Source organism: Trachypithecus francoisi, unplaced genomic scaffold, assembly GCF_009764315.1.
Source record: "Trachypithecus francoisi isolate TF-2019V2 unplaced genomic scaffold, Tfra_2.0 Lachesis_group20, whole genome shotgun sequence".
NCBI classification, from domain to species: domain Eukaryota; kingdom Metazoa; phylum Chordata; class Mammalia; order Primates; family Cercopithecidae; genus Trachypithecus; species Trachypithecus francoisi.
Genome location: NW_022681466.1, coordinates 61912835 through 61939599, shown reverse-complemented (window position 1 = coordinate 61939599; position 26765 = coordinate 61912835). Strand labels below are relative to the sequence as shown.

Here is a 26765-nt window from a genome sequence, read left to right as displayed (position 1 = left end):
GAGAAGGAGACAGTTCAGAGGAAAATAATTTATTCCAAAGGGAAATGAAATCTGTAACCAAAAAAGTAACTGGGAGGTTTGAATGCTGTGAAACTGTTTAACTTCTTCCGTTCTTTCAAGCTCTTTCTTTATACTGTTAGAACTGTGCATTCATTCTGCATTCTTGTTCATTTCTATCACCATCATCCATTCTTGTTCATTTCCATCACCATCATCCATTCTTGTTCATTTCCATCACCATCAGCCATTCTTGTTCATTTCCATCACCACCATCTCTAATTTTGACCATTTAATAGCCTCCTAAATAGTCTTTGTAGGCTTTGATCTTTCCCACCTTACTCATTCCTTCATACTGCTGCCATAATTGTGTCAACTCTACTCTTCAAGAAATTGGACCAGTTTGATGTGTGTCCTTATTCCTTAGCACTACATGTGAGGCCATACCCTTCACAGCCAGGCCTTAACTTCTGTATCTGGCCTCATCTGCTCCCCTTTGCTCATGAAGCCTATGCTAAAACTATGCTGAAATCTCATGCTTGTTTTCTTTTCTTTGAATGATCACATATTTTTTTTCTCTTTCACCTAATAACTGTCTGGTCATCTTTTAGGAACTAGCTCATAGTCTCCTTCGAGAAGCCTCTCTGGATTTCCAATGTTAGCAGCTCAGTCTATGTTATTGCCACACTTGTTTTTCACACTTATGTCAGAGCATGTATGTTGGACATACATACAGCATGTATCTGTTTGAATTGCCGTCTTCCACACTGGATTAAACTCCTCAAAGAGGGATAACTATCATATCTTTGGTGTCCATTTCTGGACCAGACATATAGTTGGTACTCAGTAAACTTGGTTGAATGGAATTGAGAGTGCATTTGTCACCTTCATGTCTCCTCAGAATATCTTAGTTCGTTTACCTTCTTTTAAAGTTGGGTTTACTGCCCACATTCATTTTTGTTATCATCTCTGATTGCACATAGTAGGAGCTCCACAAATGTTGAATAAAGGCATTAGTTCTATTAGCACTAAAGAGCTTGTAATTAAGGGACAAATGTATTTTTAGATGCAAAATTATCTAACAATTTTATTTCCTTGATATACAGGACAGTGACAAAGAACTTCACATTTTGTGCATTTCTTTGGCCACATTTTCTTCCATTAAAATGAATTACTCTTCACTTATGACTTTTGTGTGAACTTCCCGACTCTTCATTCTCAGCTTGTTGACTTGGGACTCAGCAATGTCAGCCCGTTCCTCGGCCTCCTCCAGCTCGTGCTGGAGCTTGCGGAACTTGGCAAGGTTCACATTGGATTGTTCCTCCTGAAAACAGAGATGCATTTGAGATAACAAGAAAATTGGACATTTTCTGATTGTTACTGCTTTTGTTACTTCAGTATTTGCCTCATGAATGAGAAAGGAAAAGGGTCTGTTGTCCGGGCGTGGTGGCTCACACCTGTAATCCCAGCACTCTCGGAGACCGAGGAGGGTGGATCACCTCAGGTCAGGAGTTGGAGACCAACCTGGCCAACATGGTGAAACCCCGTATTTACTAAAATTAGCCCGGCGTAGTGGTGCATGCCTGTAATTCCAGCTACTCAGGAGGCTGAGGAAGGAGAATCTCTTGGACCCAGGAGGCAGAGATTGCAGTGAGCTGAGATTGCACCATTGCACTCCAGCCTGGGCAACAAGAGCGAAACTCTGTCTCAAAAAAAAAAAGAAAAAGAAGAAGAAAAAGGCTTTATTATTTAGTAACATAGTTATTTGAGAGCAGCCCATCCCACAAACTCGCCTATGTAAATGAATGTGCTTATGACCCTCCTCAAGTCTCTTTCTTACTTGACTCTCTTTCTGGAAAACTGAAGAGGCTGCAATGATAACCAGAAGAGCAAAGTAGCAGGGATCTGAATTCAATCTTGTTTCTAAAAAGCAAACTTTAAAAAATAGGTGCGGTAGTGGCATTTGGTGCCAAGAATCCTAAGGAAGGTTTCAGAATTAACAGAATGAAAAAGATAACTGCAGCCGAATTGAAAAACAAAAGTTCCAAGATGGATTTATCATGAAGTTAAATGAGGCTTAGAATTCATACCCTCATTTGCACAGGTTCATATGAGTTGGGGGTTGTAGAATGTTCTAGATAGGGAGGGAAGTGGATTGCAACCAAGAAACATTTCTATGTTAACCTGTCTGGAAAATTGCTTAAAGAGGTCTCAGAAGAAATAAACTCAAATCGCTAAGGCTTCAGTAATTTATGGTTCATTTTTCTCATTCTAAATATTCATGTTTATACCTAATTATGCATTCCCAATTTGAAGAAAGTCTCCTAAATTCTATAAACTTTCAGCCCCACAAAACCTGGATCTGCATCTGAACCTTTCATTTCCACTGTGGAGATACTCACAGCCTCTTCAGCTTGTCTCTTGTAAGCTTTGACTTTGATTTGCAATTTGTCCACCAAGTCCTGCAGCCTAAGAACATTCTTGCGGTCCTCCTCAGTCTGAAAGAGGGGGCAAATAGATAGTGCCATTATTTTAAAACAACTCATTATTTTCTTGAAAGTTGTAGGCCTGGAAGATATGAAAACACTGGTCACCTGGTAAGTGAGTTCCTTCACTCTTCTCTCATGTTTGCGAAGACCCTTGACAGCCTCAACATTGCGCTTCTGTTCACTTTCCACTTCACTTTCAAGCTCTCTCACCTGGAAGGGAACAAAGACATTCACCAGTTTGGCTGTAACTGGCCACATGAGTAGGCTAGGAATTGAGTGAAGTTGTGGAGACCCACCCTGGCCTCCAGTTTCTGGATCTGCTTCTTCCCGCCCTTCAGGGCCAGCTGCTCAGCCTCATCTAGACGGTGCTGCAGGTCCTTCACCGTCTGCTCCATGTTCTTCTTCATCCGCTCCAGGTGGGCGCTGGTGTCCTGCTCCTTCTTCAGCTCCTCAGCCATCATGGCGGCCTAGTTAGCAAATAAATCATGAAAATAATGAATTCTGATGATAGCAGGCAGCAGCCCATGTGTCAGTAAGACAAATGCTCATCTTGCTTACATCAGTGATGGCCTTCTTGGCCTTCTCCTCTGCATTGCGGGCTTCCTGGACGATGTCCTCCATCTCTCCCTGGATTTGGGAAATGTCTGTTTCCAGCTTCTTCTTGGTGTTGATCAGACTGGTGTTCTGTTTCAAATTAATGAAAGAGAAGAGAAGCACATTAAATAATAACAATTCACACTGTCATTTTACCTAGTGTACACAGGCATAAATTATTGATCATAAGAAATGTTTAGAATAAAAACCAAATTAGAAGATAATTCTAAGTTTATGCCTTTTCTCCTTTCTATATATATCTCTATTAATCACACTTCTAAATTATTCCGGGTAAAATCTAATTTCTGATATCAAACATATTCAACTATTACCAATTGCCATCTGTAAGCATGAAACACAACCCGCAAAACTCAAAGTGCTGTGCCATGCAGTACCACACCATAGCTCATTTAAAATGAATCCATAATTCTTAGCTGTTAACTCATGTTTGTTGGCTCCATATTACAAATGCATAAGTAGTAGTCTTGTGGGATAAAAATGAACCAAGAATCCCTTCTGTTTTTGGCAAGTTGACAGTATTTGGAATAGTCAATTTCAGATACTGTTAATAAGGAAAAGGTTGCATATTAATTTGATTTTAAAGTTATATAAAGCATGTGATTTTAACACTTCTATAATAGTTATGTCTATACAGTGCAACTTTCTGAAGTATATATTTATTGTAAAAGATAGTGGAACATACAAATTAGCAGACAAGAGACAAAAAATAATTATTGTGCTCTCACCAGAGATAAAGGATAAGCTTTTATTTATCTTTCTGGATGTTTCCTCTATGTTTATATGGGAAAAAAGATCACACATCCTATATTATTTTTAAGTTGCTTTTTTAACTTACTATAATGTAAACATCTTCCCATGGCAATAAATGCATACTAGAGTGGTTACATATTAGCCATTGTGAGGATATACCACCATTTATTTAACACATTCACAATATACAACAAATGCTAGCTAGTATTAATAATGGCCTCCACAAATCTGAACTGAAGAGCTTCTCTTTGTATCCCACGAGGTTAGCATTCTGTGCATATGTGTGATACATAAATATAATTTAGTGGCTTTTTGTTTTTCTCCTCTATTTTATTTGCCTATCTTTTTGTAGCTTAGAGTTGCATAAGACAAGGCAGCTACAAATATTGTGTGTATGTTTATTTGTAGGTGGTCTTCTGTGCTTTTTTAATAAAAATTTCTAGAATTCCAGATTATTTCAAATGAACATGATTGTAAAACCCATAAATATACTCGTGAACCAGCTAGGTCCCAGAAATCCTACAGCACCCTCTACGTTTTCTAGAGCTCCAGGAAGGGGCACCTGCCAAGATTATTTTTTGCTTTATAAACAAGCTTACCTTCTCAAATTGTCTTCAGCTTCAGGGAGTACATTTGCTAAACCATAGTCTTGAACCTCACCTGAGTGTGCAGCAGTTGCACACGCTCACTGGCATCCAGAAGCTCTTGTTCTGCCATTTTCCTGCTCCTCTCAGTCTGTTCCAGGGATGCCCTGAGCTCTTCGACTTCAGCCTGCATCAGGTTAGCTCTGCGCTCAACCATTGCCAGTTGTTCCTTAAGGTCATCTTGGCCTCTGATGGCATCATCCAAATGTAGCTGAGTGTCCTACCCAGAAAGGAAAAAGAGAAAAGCCTCTTACTTATGCTCCACTTAAAGCAAGTGCAAACTTATGGTTATGTACACTCTTTGATCTTAATGACTTAGAGTGTGATTAGATAGGAACAATCTGCAAGTACCTTTAATAATAAATTCTTTGTAGCTGAGGGTTGCAGTTCTACTCAAAAGAATATGATGTTTTATTATTTTAGACCCCGAATCATTAAAAAGTACCATGGCTAGCTCTATGAAATTTTGATCAGGAAAGTATCCTTAGACTTCAGTTAGTCCAATGGTGTTATTTTACATATTAAGCAATTGAAGTCCAGATTAATGAAGTGATTTAAGCAGTGGCATGTAGCCAAACTCTTTCATCACTTCCTCTATCTCCCTACCCCTCACCACAGTGCTTTCTGCAGATAACAAAGCAAAATCTGTCATGGGCCTTCCAGAATTAAGCTCTTTTTCAGTTTTGTGCGTATACTTTTGAACTGATTACCATGTTGCTTAGGTGATTTATGACACATAGTCCTCGTAAAACATTAAAATTTGAGTTACACAATGGCACTGAGACTGTACAACACTCTGTGTGTTTTCCCCAGCATACCTTCAGTATTGCTTGTGTGTTTCTAAGATTTCTTAGTGCCTCAGCAGCCTGGCGGTTGGCATGGTTCAGCTGGATTTCCATTTCGTTAAGATCTCCCTCCATCTTCTTCTTGATTCTCAGAGCATCATTTCTGCTCCTGATCTCAGCATCCAGCGTGCTCTGCATTGACTCCACAACTCTGAGATGGTTCCTCTTCAGCTGATCGAGTTCTTCATCTTTTTCAGCAATTCTTCGGTCAATCTCAGATTTCACCTGATTTAGCTCAAGTTGAATGCGAAGAATTTTGCCTTCTTCATGCTCAAGAGATGCCTTAATAAAAGCAACATTTATTTAGGTTACCTAAAGAGCTTTTTATTTCTTTCACATTATGATAATTTCTCCAAGAAGGCATTACAAAACCCACAAACTATCATACGTCTTAATGTATCCTATTAGCTCTGCATTCTCAAGGTACAATTCAGTACTTTTCACTGAATTACATGTGTTATCCCCTAAAGATTTGCAACATCATAGAGATCTCAGTTGCTATTAATTTTCAATTTATTTATAATGCAGAGCTAAGCAAATGAAAAATATACCTCTGCTTCCTCTAGGGAAGCCTGTAGTTCACTCTTCTCATGATCAAGTTGTTTCTTTACTTTCTCCAGTTCGTGGATATGCTTTCCACCCTCTGCAATGTGCTCTGTCAGGTCAGAAATCTCCTCTATAATAATAAAGTACCAAATTTCAGTTCAGTAGAAAGAAAAATTGAAAAGATATCTCCCTACCATTTTTGAAATGGAACGATTGCAATGACTCACGTTGTAAATTCTTATTCTCTCGCTTTAGAGTTTCAAGATGATCCAGGGATTCCTCGTAGGCATTCTTCACCTTGAATAGCTCAGTGCTGAGAGAACGGGACTCCTTCTGGGAGGCCTCAAGTTCAGCTTGAGTTTCCTCATACTTCTGTTTCCATTCTGCCAGAATCTGGAAGTATATAGAAAATAAGCCTTTGAAGCCAAGAATGATGTCAGCTTCCCCCCGGGGAGCTGGTACTGTGGACCACCTTGTCAAAGTTTCTTTGCTTCTTATCGAGAGCTATGCAGGCAGCATTAGATCGTTCCACATCAATCATGAGGTCCTCTACTTCATTCTGTAGCCTCTGCTTTGTCTTTTCAAGAGAAGCACATTTGGAATTCACAGCTTCTACATGTTCTTCAGCATCCTGCAGACGCTGGGCCAGCTTCTTCCTGAAAATTGGGTCAGTGTGAATGACCAAGAGCGGACTCAGGGTCACCACAGTGTCCTTTATAAAGCTGCTGACTAGGAAAGCATATTTCCTCAAGAGTTGTCTACAAGTTGTTGAATTTTTCTAAACATTTTCACTCTCTTAGAATTCTGGTTTCCTGTTGAGTTCTTATTGTTATCCATCTCAGGTACTGCCAAACATATTTACAAAGCATGTGTGTGTGTGTGTGTGTGAGAGAGAGAGAGAATATAAGTTAGCACTAGGGCTAAGTGAACAATGTGAAAATTTGCTCCTCTTTCTTTGTTTTTATTTCACTAAGCTGGTCCTTAAGGTGTGGCACATTTTCTTGAAGTTTGCCTGGGGTGAGAAGTAGAAAACAGAAGTAGAATACATTTCTCTTTTGAAGCCTGGGATTTAGAGATCTGTAACTACTTGTGGAAAAGGACTGAGTTGTATTTACTTTGAGGAAGAAATGGCAATCATGAACAGGAAGCGTATCACCAAGGAATGGTTAGCATTGAATAGTATCTTTAAGCATTTTCTAGTATGGGTCTCTTTATTTTGCAAATGACGAAACAGCAGCCCAGAGTGATATGTTCAAGGTCATACAATGAATCAGTAACTTTCTGGGTTTGGTGGCCTCAGATAATAAATACTACTGCATTATTGCATTTCCCAAATTTCCTCCAAAATCTTATCTACTGCTCTTTTCACCAACCTACGCAATTCATGACCTTTCCCAGCCCATGCTCTTATCTAGAACTCCCTCTGGAAATGCTTGCTAAACACTTTCATTCTGTTTAATTCTAGCAACTACTGAGATAAATTAAATTTAGAAAGACTTCCTTCACTAGGAATATAATGCTTTTTTTTCCTTCTATGTGTAAATGTGTAAATCTCATGACTTGTAGTCCACAAACAGTATGTGTAATTAGTGAATACATTCATTGATATAGGTTGTTAGTTGAAATAATGACAGCGTAAGACAACCTTAATCTCACCATTCAATACTCCAGGTAAGGAAAAACCAATTATTGTTAATTGTAATACTCATAATAATTTACCAGATAGTCTCAATGTCTCAATTTTTCCTTCTATTAAAAGATACTAATTCTATTTAATTCATAAAGAATATTCTGATAATTAATAATCCATCTTTGTGGAAAGAAATTTAAGATGCTCTGGACCAGAATGGGTGGAAGGATCTGGTCTCATTCCATTCTCCAGTGGACATACATTGGACTTTAAGAAGAAGAATATGGTGGAATCCACCACCCTATAATAAAATAAGCTGAAGTCTTTCATCTCTCCTCCCCATGCCTGGAATATTCTCTTTCTTCTATTTTTCCTTCACTGCCTTCACTTTTATTTCTTCCTGCTCCTCCGCCCACTGCCCCGCACGAAAAGCCCATACTTGGCCTCCTCCAGCTCCTCTGTGCGCTGGATGGCGTCCGTCTCGTATTTGGTCCTCCACTGGGCAACCTCACTGTTGGCCTTGGACATTCCCCTCTGCAGCTCAGCCTTGGCTTCCTGCTCCTCCTCATACTGTTCCCGCAGCAGGTCACAGTCATGGCGGGCTGACTGCAGGGCATGGGCCAGAGCACTCTTGGCCTAGACCAACCAAAAAGTATGTGATATAAGTTTATCTTCTGATCATTGAAATTCTCTCTGCAAAGTTCAATAGTGTGTTATGTTGCACGATTCAAGTGATTGAAAGTATCAGCTGGAGAATTCTCACCTTAGTCTCCTCTTCTAGCTGCCTCTTTAATTCTTCAATCTGTTGTGTAAATGCTTGTTTGCCGCGGGATAGCTGAGAAACCATAGCATCTTTTTCATCTAGCTGTCGCGAAAACTCACCTGTGGAAGACAAAACATCAATGATTTAGTTCTGTTGTCTAGGTAAACAATAATTTAAAGAATGGAATAACATTGTAACCCTCTTATTTCATATGATGAAAAAAATCCTCAAGATTTTCAGTGCTGTTGAGAAGGTTATTTCTTGCTTTTTAAAAAATGTGTGAGTTTTCTTTCATATTTTAGAATTCAAGACGTTTTGAGCAATGCTGAGGCAACAAAAATCTCCTGAGCCCAGGGAGCTTAATTTTTTCCCTCAATTGTAGCTTAGAATCATTGCATTTTACTGTCTCATAACAAAAAGATGGAGGAATAGGTAAGACATGATAAATGAACGTACAGAGCTTGAGAAAGTACTTGTATTTGATAGGTAAAGGCTTGCCTTTCATTCCTCACCTCTCTGAAGGCTGATGTTATTTATTTACTGACCTGATTCTGTGTGTAAACGTGCCTTCTGGGCTGACAACTCATTTATTAAGCGTTGTTGCTCCTCTTCCTTTGTTTTTATTTCACTAAGCTGGTCCTCTAGGGTGCGGCACATTTTCTCGAAGTTTCCCTGGGGTGAGAAGTAGAAAACAGGAAGAGACAATACATTTTTATTCCAGAGGCTGGGATTTAGAGATCTGTAACTACCTGTGGAAAGAGGTTGATTTTTATTTACTTTTCTATCAATCTTGCATGGTGGCTATACAGTAGTAGAGGCATTTAATTTGGCTAAATAATGAACACATGATTGTCAAAATTATATTCTCTTTGAAAGTGTGAACATCATTTAAATTCTGCATCATATAGAATATGGTTTTTAGATAAACCTTTTTTGTAATTATATATTTTTTTCATGGTAATAGTATCAAAGGTTAAAGTGTTTTCTACAAAGAAGTTAAGAGAACTTAAGTGATTCAATACAATGATGTGCACTAGGAGTAAGTTTAAGCTTCAGATGACATCTAATGTTTGTGTAATTTGGCTAAAAATAGTCATATATAAACTTGGTCATTTTGAATTATTGCAAATAAAGATGAAAAGGGCACAAGTTAATGAAGACCTTGGCTTTGGAGACAGTCTCCATGTTACTAGCAAGGTCATCGATCTCCATCTTCAGCTCACTCTTTTCCTTCTCCAGCTTCTGCTTGACCCGCTGAAGGTTGTCAATCTGCTCCCCAAGCTCAGCCACACTATCTGCGTGCTTCTTCCGAAGAGCAGCTGCTGTGGCTTCATGCTGCAGGGTGGACTCTTCCAGGTCCCTGCGCATTTTCTGGAACTCAGCCTCCCGCTTCTTGTTCATCTCAATCTGGGCTGAAGTGGCCCCACCGGCTTCTTCCAGCCTCTCGCTGATCTCCTCCAGTTCCCGGGAGAGGTCAGAGCGCTGCTTCTCTGCTTTGGCCCGGGAGGCCCGCTCTGCTTCGATTTCTTCCTCCAGCTCCTCGATGCGGGCCTGGTTGTGATATGTCCACATTAATGTGAATTTATGTCAATGCTGTTTCCTGTAATGCTCAGAAAAGGTGGAGTTTATAGCTTACCTGTAACTCTTTGATCTTCTTTTGTAGCTGCATTGCAAGGGCTTGTTCATCTTCAATCTTGCCTTGCAGATTGCTCATTTCAAACTCTTTCCTATTAGAAGAGCAACACATTAGCTTATAATCAGTTCTCTTACCAATCTTCTTTTCTATGTATAATTTAAATTTTTTTTTTGTATACTACTGGTGTTGAAGGAGTGAGTAGTACAATGTTTTACAGATTAATAATGTATTAGTTTAATTAAATAAAAAGGTCAAAGATGTCATTATTTTTTTCCATATGCCATGATGTAATGTTTTGGAGATCTTTTTAGCGTATGTTTCATTTGCATTGACATACAACAAGCAGATTATAGCTGAATTATGCCATACTTACTTTTTGAGTTTCTCATCAAGTTGCTGTTTGTCATTTTCTATATCCATTGTGGATTCTTGGGCCAATTTTAGGTCACCCTCCAGTTTTCTCTTGGCTCTTTCTAAGTCCATGCGAAGTTTCTTTTCTTGTTCCAGAGATCCTTCAAGCTAAATTTATAATGCATTGTATTTATTTCAGCTCTTAAGCACGGAACCCTATGCTTAGTAGCCTTCAAAGATACATAAGAAAAATGTTTAAAGATACAACAAATAGCACAAGAACTTGATTCACAGACCAAGCATTATGAGCATCATTGCTGGTTTTATGTCACAACTGTTTATTTTGTTGCAAGGGGAAACATTTTCTTTTTCACACTTACGTCATCCACTTGCTGTTCTAGCTTGGTTTTAGCTTTGGTCAGGGTGTTGACTTTGTCCTCCTCCACCTGCAGGTCATCCAGGGTCTGCTGGTGGGCCTCCTGGAGAGCCTTCTTCTCCTTGGTCAGCTTAGCAATGGTTTCATCCAGGCCTGCCATCTCTTCTGTGAGGTTTTTCACCTTTAGATTTGAACAGATGACCGGGAGGAATGTCAATGACAACCTATTATCTTGATGAAAAACGTGATACTGTAGTATCTTAGGATAATGTCAGCTTGAGATGGAAAATGAGAACCAGAAGGTAACCCAGGCTTATAATGGCTGAAAAAATAGGAGGTAAAGGTCAAGTAAGTAGATTGAGGTGGTGAAGACTAAAGAGATGACATAGTTATGACAGTGGTATTTTTCATATTCAGTCATCTTCAGATTAAATTTTTAATTAAAATACTTCAGTATCAACGTACTTATAAATATTCTAAAATGGATCATGATTTGTACCTTGTTCTCTGTGGCGTGTTTCTCCTTCTCAACCTTGGCCAGTGTCAGCTCAAGGTCATCAATGTCTTTCTTGAGCTCCGAACATTCATCCTCCAGTTTCCTCTTCTTGGCTGTCAGCTCAGCATTGATCTCTTCCTCATCCTCAGCTCTTTCAGTCACCTCTTTGATTTTGGCCTCAAGTTGGATTTTGGTTTTAATCAACTGATCACATCTTTCCTCTGCATCAGACAAGGCATCTGCTTCCTAAAGGGAAAAATAAAGCATTTTCATTTGTTTGAGCTATATCTACAAGCACACAATAATTTATTAAAAGGTGGAAACTTCAGTGACTGCCAGTTTGGTCAACATGTATACAAGTTGCTAACTTTTAAAATGAAATGGACAAAATGTTAATACTGTCATCTACTGATCAAGTATAACAAATTTCCTTCAGATATTCATGTGTGGAAGGCCAAATCAGGAAAACTAGCCCTTTGGCAAAAATCTGCCTCTATACTAACCTTTGCAACTTTGGAAAAGTCACTCATTCATTGTAGGACTCAGTTTTCTCACATTTAAGAGGGGATTAATTTAGCCATTTCACTGCCCTGGTAAAAACAATGTAACTTCTCTTTTATGCACAAAAATATACTAAAGAAAGAGTAATCTGATCTGAGAGAAGGTTCCATAAAGAAAGGAAAATGTCTATTGATATTTTTATGATTTTGCTCACTGATGAGCAAACTGTGTATGAATGCACATATGGACATGTGCAGCATAATATGTGACTTTGCATCTATTGCTTCTTTATGCCCGAGTCTTGGTGTTTTTGAACAGCAAACAATCAGAACAAATGTTTCAGTGGAAACCATTCATTTTAAAACATTAAAAACAATAAGATATGGCTGAACTGTGCAATGTATAGTACTTACAGCTTGAACTTGGAGTTGTAAGTCATTTTTCTCTTGCATTAGCGTCACCATCTTTTCTTCTAGTTCTTTCCTTTTTGCCTCTGACTTTGTCAGCTCTTCTTTGGTCTTCTCAAATTCTTCCTTCATGTTGGCCATCTCCTTCTCTGTCTCTGCACTCTTGAGGAGGGGCTTGATCTTGAAATACAGCTTCATCCAGGGCCAGTGCTTCACATTCATGAAAGCACGGATGTTGTACTGAATGCAGAAGATGGACTCTCTGTAGGAAAAGAAAAAAAAATGCAAATGGAGAATAACGTGGAAAGTGATCATCATTCAACAAAAGTAATGACTGCAGTGGATTCATTTATGAAAGTGTGGAGAAGGGAGACTTGTGTGTGGGCTCTCACCTCCTCTCCATCATCTTTCTGAACTCCACTCTCATCAGGAACCCTCTGCATATGGCTTGAGTGCGCGTGATGAGTTGAGCTAACTTTTCATCTCGCATTTCCTCTAGAGTTCCCAACAGGCCAGCCTTAAAGAAAACCTTATGAAAGAACAAGTTAAATATGTTATTTCCACTTAGGAGAAAGTCTAAAAGTGATAGAATTATGACAGACAGAAATTTGGACTGGTGATACCTTGGTATGACCGAATTTGTACTGGGTGTGGTCAATGTCAATAGACCCTAGAAGTTTCTCAGAAGCCTTCTTGCTGTCAATGAACTGACCCTCTGGGATAGCACTCGCATTTAGAACCTTGTATCTGTCAGAATAAAAAGAATATAAAAATGTGGTTTTTCTTCACTGAAAAAAAACAGTAGAACATTTGGTAACTATCACTGAAAAGATGATAGATTTTTTGTGAACAAAATGCTATTTAAAAAGTCAGACAGTGCTTTATGTAAACCTTGGGAAGATATTATGACAAACTTATGATAATATAAACCTAGGATTCTTTCTTTTATGATCAATTTTAAAATAATTGCATGTCACTTTTCAAGGAAAAGTTATAAAATGTTTGAATTATACAGTGATTTTGATGTAGACTAAGACACTGAAAGCGAAAAATAATGAGACACAAACCTCTGTTTGAAGTCTGCATAAAGGATTCTGCTTGGGAATCCTTTCCTACAGATGCGGATGCCTTCCAGCACACCATTACACCTCAGCTGGTGCAGGACAAGTTCGTGCTCCATGGCACCTAAAAGAAGGAACCCACATACCATACTTCCTGGTCTATTGCACACACACTGGAGCTTGTCTGGATATCAGAAATGTCTTACCAGGAGTTTTAGTTTCATTGGGGATGATGCACCGCACAAAGTGGGGGTGAGTGCTCCTCAAATTGGTCATCAGCTTATTCAAATTCTCCTGTGGAACCACATGAAAAGTTTTAAACTCATTTCTAGTTGCATCTACATGACAGTCCCTATCAATGTTTGTCTTTCATTTCATATTTTAATGAGCTGTCTCAAGGAAAAACAAATTATCATAACAGCGAGGAATCATATATATGGAGCATAGGTAGGAAATTACGGATTACACAAAATCAGTTAATTTAAGTTTGTTATTCTCAAGCACCACCAGTCAGAGGAACTTTGTATTGAGATTTTTGTCACATGAAGGAGATGTAATTGAATACAGTGGTTGTTTGATTTCATGTGAAATTTGTGCAATACCAGATCTCTTGGATGTAGGACTCAGGGGCAATGGTTCAGGTATCATAAAGATTGATGTGAAGAGATACATAGTTTTTTGTTGTTGTTGTTAATTTTTTCCCTAAGGCATTTAAAAAGTTTACAAAACCTTTAGTAGTATACTAAAAAATATACTATACTACTTTATTCACTTTCACCATAGATATCTTTAAAAAAATTTTCTGTTTTGATACTTTAGGTTTTTAATGAAAGTATTTATCTGTAATTCAAGAATATACTGTACCCTGAAAAGAGCTGACACTGTCTGGAAAGAAGAACCCTTCTTCTTGCCACCTTTCTTTCCACCACCACCCTCTAAAAAACAAAATGGAAAAATTAAAGTTATTTGCCACAGCCTTTCAAGTACTATCCATAGACATCAGGACTGCCAAAATTCCCTTTAGAATTTAAATTTGCTCTCATTCACTCACATCATTCCTATTCTTTCCATATCTCTGTTCCCTCAGTTGTAGATTAAGAGAATCATAGATTTGTCTCACGTGATAGGCATTCAGGAAAAAACCAACAACAAAAGAATTGCGAGTGTAAAGGGTAGATGTGGGTAGGGGATGGGACTCTCCTACTCCAAGTCAGCAATGTCTGTTCTCTGAAGGAAGGACCAAGGAGACAGAGTAGTAATGCCTCGTGAGTGCAGGTATCACTCGGAGAACAGGCAGAGTTGCACACTTGGTCCCAGGTAGGTGAGCCTCTGCTCGCCTGCAGGGAAATCCTGGCTCCCATTTGCCTGTGTTTCTTGCACATCTGGTGTTAGGGCACTTAAGAGAACAGAACTTCAGTTCCGCAAGCACTAGGGCCCTGACAAAGGATTTCCTTATCTCCAGCCTAGCTGGAGAACCTTGAAAGAACCAATACTATTAAAATGATACACATTAGTTTTATGATCCTGAGCAAATCACTTAACCTCTCTGAGATTCGTGTTTTCTCATCAATGAAATCAGGCTGTGGGCTAAATGATCCAGTGTCACTTAGCTCTGAAAGTCTATGACTGTAAAACTGTACCGCAGTTATTAAATACACTTTTTTTTTTTTTTTTGAGACGGGAGTCTCTCTCTGTCGCCCAGGCTTGGAGTGCAGTGGCGGGATCTCAGCTCACTGCAAGCTCCGCCTCTGGAGTTTACGCCATTCTCCTGCCTCAGCCTCCCGAGTAGCTGAGACTACAGGCGCCCGCCACTATGCCCGGCTAGTTTTTTGTAGTTTTTAGTAGAGACGGGGTTTCACCGTGTTAGCCAGGATGGTCTTGATCTCCTGACCTCGTGATCCGCCCGTCTCGGCCTCCCAAAGTGCTGGGATTACAGGCTTGAGCCACCGCGCCCGGCCTAAATACACTTTCTTTCATTAGGCGCCTATTGGCCAGTGTTTTTGTGTTCGGTTTTGCTGTAACCACATATGTCTCTGTTGAACAGTGTATATCTATTTTGTACTCTTGTAACATATTAATGCTATTAAACATGACCTGATTCAGCAGTTTGTGCCCCAGAGAAGAGGAAAGCCAGAGTCTTCATTGCAGACTTCTGGTACAGCCCCACCACAGTCTCGTTCAGGGGGTCCTTGTTCTTGTCAAGCCAGCCGGCAATGTTGTAGTCCACGGTGCCGGCGTAGTGCACCAGCGAGAAGTGAGCCTCAGGCTTGCTTTTGGCAGGCTTGGGCTTCTGGAAGTTATTGGACTTTCCAAGATGTTGTTCATACAGCTTATTCTTGAAGGAGGTGTCTGTTGCCTTGGGGAACATGCACTCCTCTTCCAAGATGGAGAAGATGCCCATAGGCTAAGAACAGGAAAAAAGGGATGATATATCATGAGCCCCTCAGAATGTTATGCTCCATGTGGTTGATGGAAAACTGAAAATACAATGTTTCAAAAGAAGACTTTGAATGATAAATTAAACAGGCATGACATGTAAAGTAATCATTATGTACCCAGAACATATGGGAAATATGCTTGCTAGAAAGACTCAGTTAAAAAAAAAATACATCTGAACCATTTGGCACACTTTATGTTCAGTGTATAAAACCAGATTCTGAAAACGTCACTTCAAAATTGAATTCTTTATTCCATAAATGTATATATCTGACTACTTTCTTTCCTACTGACAATATAACTTCCTTTACCTCGAATCTAGAGGTGACAGAAGTATGAAGGGAAGAGAGATTATGTGTAAGGACTAAAAATGATCCATTCCTAGGGGAAAAGTGCATCTTATGTTGTATCATTAAAATTCTGTACTTTAGCCTATGTTCTCCACCACTGTGGAGTTAAATGATAGTAATTTGGTTTTGCTTTCTAAGAGTTTGGCTTTTTTCTTAATGTATTTGATAGGAAAGAGTGAAAGAAAATTCAACATTGATGATTTAACAAATTCACAAATTGTATCCCTAAGAGTATTTCGGTGACACAGAAACTGAAATACTAGAGAATAAAATAAATGCCTTTTCTGAGGACCATAAAGTTTTCATGAATAGTAGAGATATTATATCACCAAATTAATATATCTTTTCCCCAAATTGTGCAGACGTAGTCTTCTGTTAAACTCTTATCTTTCATATTTTTGTGAATTTTAACCTGAGTATTTTAAGTTTTCCTGGGTGGCAATTGCATTTACTCTTCCCTTCCCACTGCTTAGGGTAGGGTTCACACATAGACATTATTGATATCAACAAGTACATGACAAGCTCCCAAGATACTTTTGGAAGTGTTTACCGATTGCTTGATGAGTGTTAACATATCTAGATCTGATGTAACTATTGCTCCACCCCCTTAATAATGGAGAATTCAGGGCCCATTTTCTAGGTAAGTGATAAAGAGGTTTGGTGTTTATTCAGTAGTTATCATGAATGGAGAAAGACTTAATGACTGCAAGAGTTGAAGGACTAACCTTCCGATCTTTAAGACATGTTGACAGAGCCTGCCTTGTTACACATGAGGGATGATGATACCTGCACAATACACTGTCATGGGTGCACCAGGGTTAATTACACACCCAGAGGAATAGCTGTAATTTCATCCCTTTCTCCCATATGCATGAAATCATGTAGGAATAAAAGAGAGAATTAAGTTTTTAGAGGGATAAATGTGAATCCATGTGTGTGTGAGTGAGAATCATTTTTCTACAAACTGGTCTACTTGTTAATAACAGATCGCTTGGGACACCTCATATCCAATCAGAATATACGAGTGTGTCAGGAAAGAGCACTGCTTGTTCTTTGAAAACAGGGAGTGTGATTAAGCATAGAGAGGCAAGCAATTTGGTTTTCATGTTTTGAAAGCTAGAAAAGTCATATGAACCTTCTCGATGAGCTCGATGCAGGCAGCCAGGTCCATCCCAAAGTCAATGAACTCCCACTCGATACCTTCCTTCTTGTACTCCTCCTGCTCCAGCACAAACATGTGGTGGTTGAAAAACTGTTGCAGTTTCTCGTTGGTGAAGTTGATGCACAGCTGCTCCAGGCTGTTGAACTACAGGACAAGATAAATATAGGAAATTACTCATAACTTAAGTATTCTATCTACAGAGTATCTATTAGTATTTTCTTGTGAATTTAAGGCATTTTGGTTTATTAAATTATAAACCTTCAGATTGTTTTCCTAGTACATAATTCTAAACAAAGTAGAATTGATTCTTTGAATACTTGTTTTCCAAGTAACTGCATGAGATCTTGCATACTAGGCAAAATACTGTTAAATGAGGATTCTAAAATATTCCCTTAGAGTAATTTTAAAAAGGTGTTTTTATGCTCATCTGCTTGGATCCAGGATAGATTTTGACTATTTTAACCTCTCAGAGATCAACTTTTGAGACTTCTAGACTGAAAAGAATAGAATTTTCTCTTTTCCTATTTATACCTAATTACTTTTCATATCTTTTCAAAGACTCTTTTCAGTAGGAATTACATTTGAACATTTTGTAAGGTACATTTTGTAAAAGTGATTTTGTATGTTCTAACAAGATTGATAAAATGACTGAGGATTTGCACTTACTAATCTTCTGTCAGTTCACAACTCACATCAAAGATCTCAAAGCCAGCAATGTCCAAGACCCCGATGAAGTACTGCCGGGGCTGCTTGGTGTCCAGCTGCTGGTTGATGCGGGTTACCATCCACAGGAACATCTTCTCGTAGATGGCTTTGGCCAGAGCACCCACTGCATTGTACACCTTCAATAGGAGTGATAGTTTAGTTTTTTAAATTGAAAATAGTGATGAACTCCTGAGTCACTTGCGGTTCAAATAAATCAGAGAGTTTAAGTCATGTTTACCTGCTGCACAGTCTGGCCTTTGGTGACGAACTCATTGCCGACCTTGACTCTGGGATAGCAGAGGGATTTGAGCAGGTCAGCAGAGTTCAGACTTGTCAGATAAGCAGCTTTGTCAGCAACTGTGTGAACAAGGTGAGAATGGTGAAACTGACCATGGCTTACACACTTTAAAATGTAAATGATGATAGCAAAGAAAAAAGGTTTTACTCAAAAAGTAATATGTGCAAATGTCATTGAAACCTATTCATTTGTTCATATTACCTCAAAAGCATTGCCACCACTTTCACTAATTTTAGTCATTTCTTGTGATGATAAATTGGAGGTTGGGGAATCGATACTTTCTGTGATATTTAACGTTGCAAAAGTAGACCACAGATAAAAATAATTTGAGAAACCCTAACCTAGAGGAGTAGCGACAGAAATATTCAGATCTCTGTTTCTTCCAGTGCATGTGGGCACACAGATTATTCACTGAAATAAAAAATGTATTAGTCAAATAGCAAATATGAGCTTATGAAAAGCCAATGAAGAATGGAATGAGCAGAAATCACAAATCTGCTCAATAATGTAAAACATCAGTCTGTGTGTAATTTCCTTCTCATAATACTTTTGCCCTTCACGAACTAGGTCAGAGAAAGTAAAAACACGGTCTCCGCCTCTGAAAAGCTCACTGTGTCAGTTCTGTCAAGTGGAAGATACCAACGGGGGGTGGTACCTTCTGTGCCATCTGGCTCTGCCTGCTCTTCCCTTTGCTTTTGCTTGAATTTCATGTTCCCGTAATGCATCACGGCTCCAGTGAGCTTGTAAATGGCCACCTTTTCATCAGCAGTGAAACCCAGGATGTCCACAGCACTCTGTCAAAAGAGTTGAATTTACTCATCCCCAATTAGCACCATGGAAGACTCCCTCAGAACACCGGGGCTGTCTCCCACTTTTTTCTCATCTTGCCTTGCCTTATGTTTGACTAGCACTTTGCCATCTTCAAAAGGTACTCATATGCTTCACCTTTTGATCCACATGGCAATACCAAGAGGTATGCATCAGTCTTTCCATTTGAGTCAGGAGTCCATTTGGTCACAGAATATGATGTGACTTGTCCACACTCACTGAACCAGGACTCAGAGCCATGACTTTGGATGCCAAGACTAGTACTTTGCCCCTTTTCTCCACCCCAGCCCCCCTTTCCTTCTCAGGCACATGCTCCTCATGGTCTCTTGGCTATTTTTGTTTCTCTTCTCCAGTCTCGCAAGTCTCTCTGTTGCTCCTTCTTCTCCTATTTGTCCTATCCTAATACATAATCCCAGTCTACCTTCCCACCCTAATGGGCGTGAGCGATAAAGTTGGAAAGAGGGTATGAGGAGAACAGCAGTGGCTGTGAGTCTTTTTCCACATGCGTCTCTGATAGCAAGCCACAGCTCAGCTGACCATGACATGCCTGGGGTAGCAAACTTTACCTAGTCATTTATTTCTCATGCAGAGAAGAGACATTTGTGAAAAGAAGGAATTTTGCTGTTTAATGTAATATTTCTGTGTCTTTTTTCTCTATAGAATTTTGATTACCTTTTTAGTTGCCCACAAAGGCTTTGAAAAGGCTTTTAAATGGGGGCAGGATTCAGAGCAGGCAGAGGAAAATGCGTTTATTTACCATTCTTACCAAGACTCTTTCCCCAGATTATTGCCTTCCGCTTCTGGCTCACTAACCCTACCTATTTACAGAAACTAGACATTATTACGGAAGTCTTAGAGCAAGACTGCTACATTTTTTTAACCTCGCAGACTAGGGTGTGTTTCTTAACTCCCTATCACTTTTGGACATACAAAGATAATAGTAAGTTATAGAGAGTACAAGCTGATATTTATAAGATGAAGCCACACAAATGAATTATTGACTTCTTGAGAATAATATTTTAATAGAAAAAGCATTTTTGCAAAAGCACTGTCAACCCTAACTTGGGGGTATTGGGATATTCCCACTGATATTAAAGTTAAAAATAAAGAAGATTATATATTTCAGAAATCAAAAGAAAAGATGAAATATATATAAAGTTTACATATAAAGAAAGTAAGCCAAAAAGTAATATTCCTTAAAAAAGAGGTGGTAGTGGGGAAAGAGTGTGTAGTTTCAAAAATAAATATAAAGGCTTAAGGAGTCCCCAAAGTGCATGTTTTTGAAGTAGACAACCCACTTCTTCTAATGTTGCTTGGGGAGTAGAGAGGGACATATTATTAACCCACAGAGGTTTATTCAAAATGAGGCTTATGTTTACAGGTGACTGTAGAAGAACAGTGGGAGTTCCATGTTTAGTTGTAATAATATTGCAGTTCCTTCCCAGGATCTTGGGTGTGGGGTCTGGCATAAAATAGCAGAGAAACATCAATATTGGACCATAAATATCAACCAAAAATGACTAATAAGATAGAATAAAAGGAACCTACTAGCTAAGGAATACTAAAGACCCAACATTTATTACAGGCTTTTTAACACATGTAGGGGGAGGGTTTTGAAATATCCTATAATTTGTTTCCAAGAGTAAGAAAGTCCAAAGGGTTGTATTACCTATTTATAGTCTTTCTGCCACTGCTTTCCACCCTAGTAGAGGAGAGTGTTGTACACATTTACTTGTTACTACTTTGTGCCTATTACTTACATCTGTGGCCATCAGCTCTTCCTGGTCATCAATGCTGGGCACAGTAATTTCCCCTTGGCTGACAAACGCGAAGTCATATGGGTTGGTGGTGATCAGAAGCATTTCTGAACACATGGAAACGAACAATATATAGACAGCGTTACTTTGGTCATTAAAAACATTTCAGAGGGGCTTCTTAGAAGGGCTGTTATTCTTCTTTGGTAGAAATAAATCAAAGATGTTTCTTACCAATGAGCTCTGGTTTCTTATTGGACATGATTTGATAAAATATGTGGTAGCTTCTTTCAGCCTTTAGCTGGAAAGTAACTCGGGACTTCTCTAGCAGATCTGGAAAGTCAGATTAAGCTCATTTGAAAGCAAATACCACAGTGAAAAATTTAGTGTTTGAAAATTTCCCACAACAGAAATAAGTACAGGATTTTCCAACATGTACCCACAAAGAAAAAGATTCTTAATCACTAATATTTATTAACTTACATGTTTCAATATCTGCAGAAGCAAGTTTGCCTGTGGCACCAAAATGGATCCTGATGAATTTACCCTTAAAAAGGAAAAGGAGGGATTATTGTACACATTAAAAGTCAGAAACTATTTTTTTCTGTGGACCAAACATCTGTGGACCAAACAGATGGAAAAAATGTTGACACTGGATGCACAGAAGAGCCAGTGCTGATCTTCACGTGAAAATGAAGATCAAGAGACTTACAAAGCGAGAGGAGTTGTCATTCCTCACGGTCTTGGCGTTGCCGAAGGCTTCCAGTAGGGGGTTAGCACTGATGATTTGATCTTCAAGGGTCCCCTTAAGAGAAATGAATAATCAGATAAAGAAAAAAGTTGCAGTAAGTAATTTCCCATTGACCTCTTTCCGTTCCCCATTGCCCCTGAACAGTATTCTGTAGCTTTGAGAAAGGCTTTCTAAAATGAGTTAAAAGGAAGGTAAATTGGGAAGGGGAGGGGGACACTCCAGTGACCTGGTCTTGACTTCTGCATCCCCCAGGCCCAGAAAAGCACCTAAAACATGATTGTGAGAATTTTTCCTATTATACTTGCCAATACGTTGCCCTATTCATCTCATTCTCACAAGCCCTTCCAAGAGTTATTTTCCAAATTCTGGCGTCACTTGCAATTGGCTGCTATGATTTTGAAGCACCATGGTCAATTAAAAAAAAATTAACCTTTATTTTGAATTCAGGGGATACATGTGCAAGTTTGTTACATGGGTGTATTTCATGGCACTGAGATTTGAGGTATGAATGATCCTGTCATCCAGGTAATGAGCATAGATAGTATCCAATACGTAGTTTTTTGGCTTTTGCCTCCCTTCTACCCTTCCCTATCTAGTAGTCTCCAGTGTCTGTACTTCCCATCTTCATGCCCATGCATGCTCAATATCTATCTCCCACTTATAAGAGAACATGCTGTATTTGGTGTTCTGTTCCTGCATTAATTCGCTTAGGACAATGGCCTCCAACTGCATTCAGGTTGCTGCAAAAAATATGATTTTGTTCTTTTTTAAGGCTGCATAGTATTCCATGGTGTATACATACTACATTTTCTTTATACAGTCTACTGTTGATGGGCACGTGGTTAGATTTTAAAATCTGTTATTCTGTCCTTAGATGAATATCATGCCCACCTGCATTTTGCCAGAGGCAGGTTCCTCTTTTTTCTTCTCTCCAGTAACTGCAATTGTTGCAAAGTACTGGATGACACGCTTCGTGTTCACAGTCTTCCCTGCACCAGATTCTCCACTATCAAGTTCAAACAGAAGAAAAGTTCAGAATCTAAGGTAGTAGTAGCCACTACAATGATCAAAACAGAAAGAAAGTATTGAAATATACATACGTAATCAGGATTGACTGGTTTTCACGATCTGTGAAAGAGAAACCAAAGATAATATTTAGAAAAACACACTTAACACACAGGTCAACACAGTACTTATAAACTCAAAATTGTCTTTTAAAACTCCCCATTTGCAAAAATAACTATATGAATTTGTGCTTTGCTTCTCGTAAGGTTTTTCTAAAAATAAGTATCAAAGATCTGCTAATTAATAATCCCGTTACCTTTCTAATGTATAGATTATGTAATGCATCATTTTACCATTTTATCCATGAGAATAATCTATCAATATCAGATTAATAACAATTTTGTGTCCCATCCTGTCACCTGGTTCATAGTTCAAAATTATGTCATGTTGTTAATGTCCAATTTAAAGTTTTATACTGTGCTTGTGATAGCTTGTCACTGTGAGACTTCAAAACTTACTTTTTAGGAGAGATTATGTATTATCTATAATTCAAATGCAGAGTTGATGCCTAAATTTAATTAATTTTGAGATGGAACTAGCATTAGTTAATTTGGATTTTAGCACAGAAATCTAAGCAAAATTTCCCCTATTTTTGGAACTAGTACTTAGCATAGAAATCTAAACAAAATTTCTTCTCTGTTTGGAACTAGTGCATTTGATTCTAAATATATTTCCTTAATTTTATTATTTCTATTATCATGTTTGTGCTGAACATTAATTCTCAGAATACTAGCCCCATGTTTTTTCTGATATCAGTATACAACTGTTTTACAAATGATTATGGAAATTGTAATTCTCACTCACCAGTAAGCATGAACTGATAAGCATTGTCAGAGATGGAGAAGATGTGGGGTGGGGCCTCCTGGCGCTTTTTGCCTCGGTAGGCTGTCACCACCTCAGGGTTGTACACCGGCAGCCACTTGTAGGGGTTGACGGTGACACAGAAGAGGCCCGAGTAGGTCTGTGGGAAAGGACAGGGTTGCTCAATCAGCAATCACCTTATTTATCTACCTTGGAAATACTGCTTTAAGGGCAAGCAGAGCGGGACCTAAGTACTGTGTTAGTTCGCATAAAGTTTCATTCATTTGTTGCCTCCCTCCATCATTGCTGCTGCACAAAATGCTTCAGTTTTTCAACTAATTCAGTTAAGTAAATGGCTTTCCACATGTACATTTTAAAACATATCAGAGTTTACAACATTAACCAAATGATTGGTCATAAAAGAACACTGCAATAACCAAATTTATTTAAAGCCCTTAATTTATTTTGGCTAATGTGTAGTATATGGAGTGAGTGAGAAATCATGTTGAAAGGGTACTCACGTAGATCATCCAGGCTGCGTAGCGCTCTTTGAGGTTGTACAGCACAGCAGGTTCATGCAGGTGAGTCATCATGGCCATGTCCTCAATCTTGTCATATTTGGGAGGGTTCATGGAGAAGACTTGGTCTTCTTTCACCGTTACAGTCTGTTAAGAAAAGAAGGAGCCAGTGCACATCAAATAAGTAGTAGAAAAGGCCAGGTCAAAAAATAAGTATCACCTAAATTAACCCCAAATGAGGCAGAGTCTAATCAGCTCCAGATGTTTTTACTCACAGCTCCAGCTTCGGTCTTGGCTGTCACTTTCCCCCCTTCCCTGCTCTGCACTGTTGCTTTCACGTAGGACTCCTTAGGGTCCACCACGAAGACTGATGTCTTGGCATCAAAAGGCTTGTTCTGCGCTTCAATTCGCTCCTTTTCAGACTTTCGGAGGAAAGGAGCAGCCTCCCCAAAAACGGCCATCTCAGAGTCGGAACTCATGGCTACAGGTTACTGATGGCAGTTCTGGACTAGGTGTACCTAGAGGAAGAAACAGAGCCAAATGATGATTCAGGGTTGGGGTGGAGAATTATTCTGTTGATTTCATATTAATGTGCTTAATTTTCCATGCTTGTTTCCTCACCCCTGCCTTTAGGGACCACTCCTGTGTACTATGTCAAGGAGCTGAGAGATCAGCTCATTGATTTGAAAGCACTATGTTGATAGCTTAATTTTTGTGATACTTTAAGCCTAAGTTCATTCCTCTATGTTGTAAATCTTAGTTGAGAAATGTGGAGGAATCAACGTTCAATCAGCAACATTTATGATGCTCCAAGCATGTTCAGAATTTTTTCTTTTTCTTGCTGCTTTTCTTTTTTTTCTTATTTCCAACTTCCCCCTCTTAACATTGTGATGATATGAAGAAATGGGCAATAACTGTTTCCAGTGGCTTTACAATATAAATGAACCTGTCTTAAAAACTCAAATACAGATCTTTGGGCAAATATTCCTCTCATCCCCAGTTACTAAAATTGGATGTCAGACTTACTAAAATTGAACGTGGACAGGTACACCTGTTCTTTCAGGACATAAGTCCGGATCTAATAATTACAAATAAACACCTAGTTAACTGACAGTTAAGTAAAGGAAAAAAATAACTGTAATGAAAACTGAATATCCAAAGTATAATTTTGCCCTAAGTAAAAATTAAAGTCTCTTTGATTAGTTTTTAAATTGTTTGAAAGTCAGAAGTATTATCTAAACCAAAAACAACTTTAAAATATTCTTGGAGAAAAAGAACTTCTTGATTTTTAATAAAATTTTATAGTGATTGTATATGTTTAGTCTGTATTTCTCTTTGTTTTTAGTTGGATTTCAATATAATAGATTTGAAAAATCTGATTCTTACTGTCTTAGGTTTATAATCTCTTTCTTCTCCTCTTTGTAAAAATACCAACTAATCTTCTAAATACTTTTTCTGATATGGATAGCCAGTATAAAGTTTCAAGCCAAAATGAACTTTAAAAATTTTCGCCACTGGCAAATTAATTATGAGAAAATAAAATAAGTCCTGCTGTCTTGATGGCAAGGACAGGGTGAGCAGCCAGAATAAAAGAAGGTGACCTCGGGGGAGCAGAAGTGTATTGGTTGCCAGCGACAATGACAGCAATGATGGAGACAACAGCAATAGCCACCACCTTCTGCAGACCTTCCAGAGTCTTGATCTTTTGTCATCCGCCTTAAACTTTCCCTCAACTTAAAATGTTAAGTATAGAATTTCCACATACTCTATTTTCAAAATCAGTCTTATCTGTAAAAGTGTCCTGATGACACTGGGAAACTGAGACGTATTTTCAGGGAACATATATTGGAACATTTAATGTCAGGTTTTTTTTCTTTGAAGAAGAAATGTTATTATATTACATTATATTTTGTTTCTGTGTTTGTTTTTACACCAGACAACTTTGAATTAACAACACACTGCCACGTGGAGATTACTATAATGCAGCGAATCCAGGAAACACAGAAAGATGGTTGCTAACCTTCCCATCTCCTGTCTTATTACAGATTAATTGTTTCCCAACTTGTGGATCAAGCCCCCACAGAGCCTCAGGTTGTTGCAAGGGGTCCTTGAATCCACCTACACAGTGATCATTGCCTCAAGTTTGAGGAAGCAGCATTTCCACATGAACAGTGTTTTCTGTTCTTTTCTAAGTGAATATAGCTGCCATGTTAAATATAAATTCATTTAAAATAATTCTTAAGTGTAAAATAGGTTTTCATGATTATATATACCCTTAACATAATACTAAAAGTACACGTCTGCACATGCACAGTTAGCAGGATTCCATTACATGTTTCAATTCTCCATCAGCAGAGTTCCATTAAATGTTTTGATTCTGTGGAGTTGTCCTTGAAAACCACTGACTTCAATCACAGTTGGCAAGAGCTGGAAGGACCTTAGCAGTCAATAGAATCCAGCCTCCTTGTTTACTGATGAGGAAACTGAGGCCTAGAAAGGTTAAGGGTCATTCATTGTCACAGAGGTGGATGATAAGTGGTAGTGCTGGGACATGAGTCCTGTTCCGCTAACTGCAGATTTGTTAATTCCACTGCAACACACTGTATTTCGAGATACATAACGGCTAACTGGCTTGACCCAGGCAAATAGAATCAGTGAAAAGCTTGGATTGGCACCTAGAAATATCAACTTCCAGATAAACACATCTTGATTTTATCATGCGGTCTCTCTGATATATCCTTATGGGTTATGTTGGAGTAGTAGTTCATATTAAGTATTACATATGATGGCTGCATTCTTTCTGAAGTTCTAACAACATGTGAAAGAGAAGTTTCATTAAGTTGTGTTTGATTAAGTGTCCTGAAAAGTCAAAATTTTATGAGAAGTCATTTTTAAGGAACAGCTGCCCTGATATCCTATTCCCAATACTAAACTAGGAAATAAAATGGTAGCTCATTAAGATGTAGCAATATAGAGATTCCTTTGTTCTT

The 26765-nt window shown here is 38.6% G+C and overlaps 1 protein-coding gene across 1 annotated transcript; it reads right to left on the bottom strand.

The window, feature by feature from the left end:
- Positions 1–1056: 1056 nt before the first annotated feature.
- LOC117067694 (myosin-4) lies at positions 1057–24289 on the bottom strand. The gene is made up of 38 exons (XM_033184547.1): positions 24051–24289; positions 23779–23922; positions 23261–23417; positions 22492–22519; positions 22283–22397; positions 21353–21445; positions 21124–21187; positions 20875–20973; positions 20647–20750; positions 18714–18852; positions 17999–18117; positions 17748–17897; positions 17029–17199; positions 15202–15511; positions 13972–14042; positions 13314–13401; positions 13114–13231; positions 12670–12793; positions 12439–12575; positions 12053–12308; positions 11142–11384; positions 10647–10823; positions 10289–10434; positions 9916–10006; positions 9441–9830; positions 8825–8951; positions 8280–8398; positions 7956–8152; positions 6359–6542; positions 6114–6279; positions 5892–6016; positions 5314–5622; positions 4512–4715; positions 3045–3170; positions 2783–2953; positions 2592–2696; positions 2400–2495; positions 1057–1321 (listed from the first exon to the last, which is right to left on the bottom strand). Exons 1-38 carry the CDS (start codon positions 24252–24254, stop codon positions 1169–1171), a joined length of 5820 nt encoding a protein of 1939 aa, XP_033040438.1. The 5' UTR covers positions 24255–24289; the 3' UTR covers positions 1057–1168.
- Positions 24290–26765: the final 2476 nt, after the last annotated feature.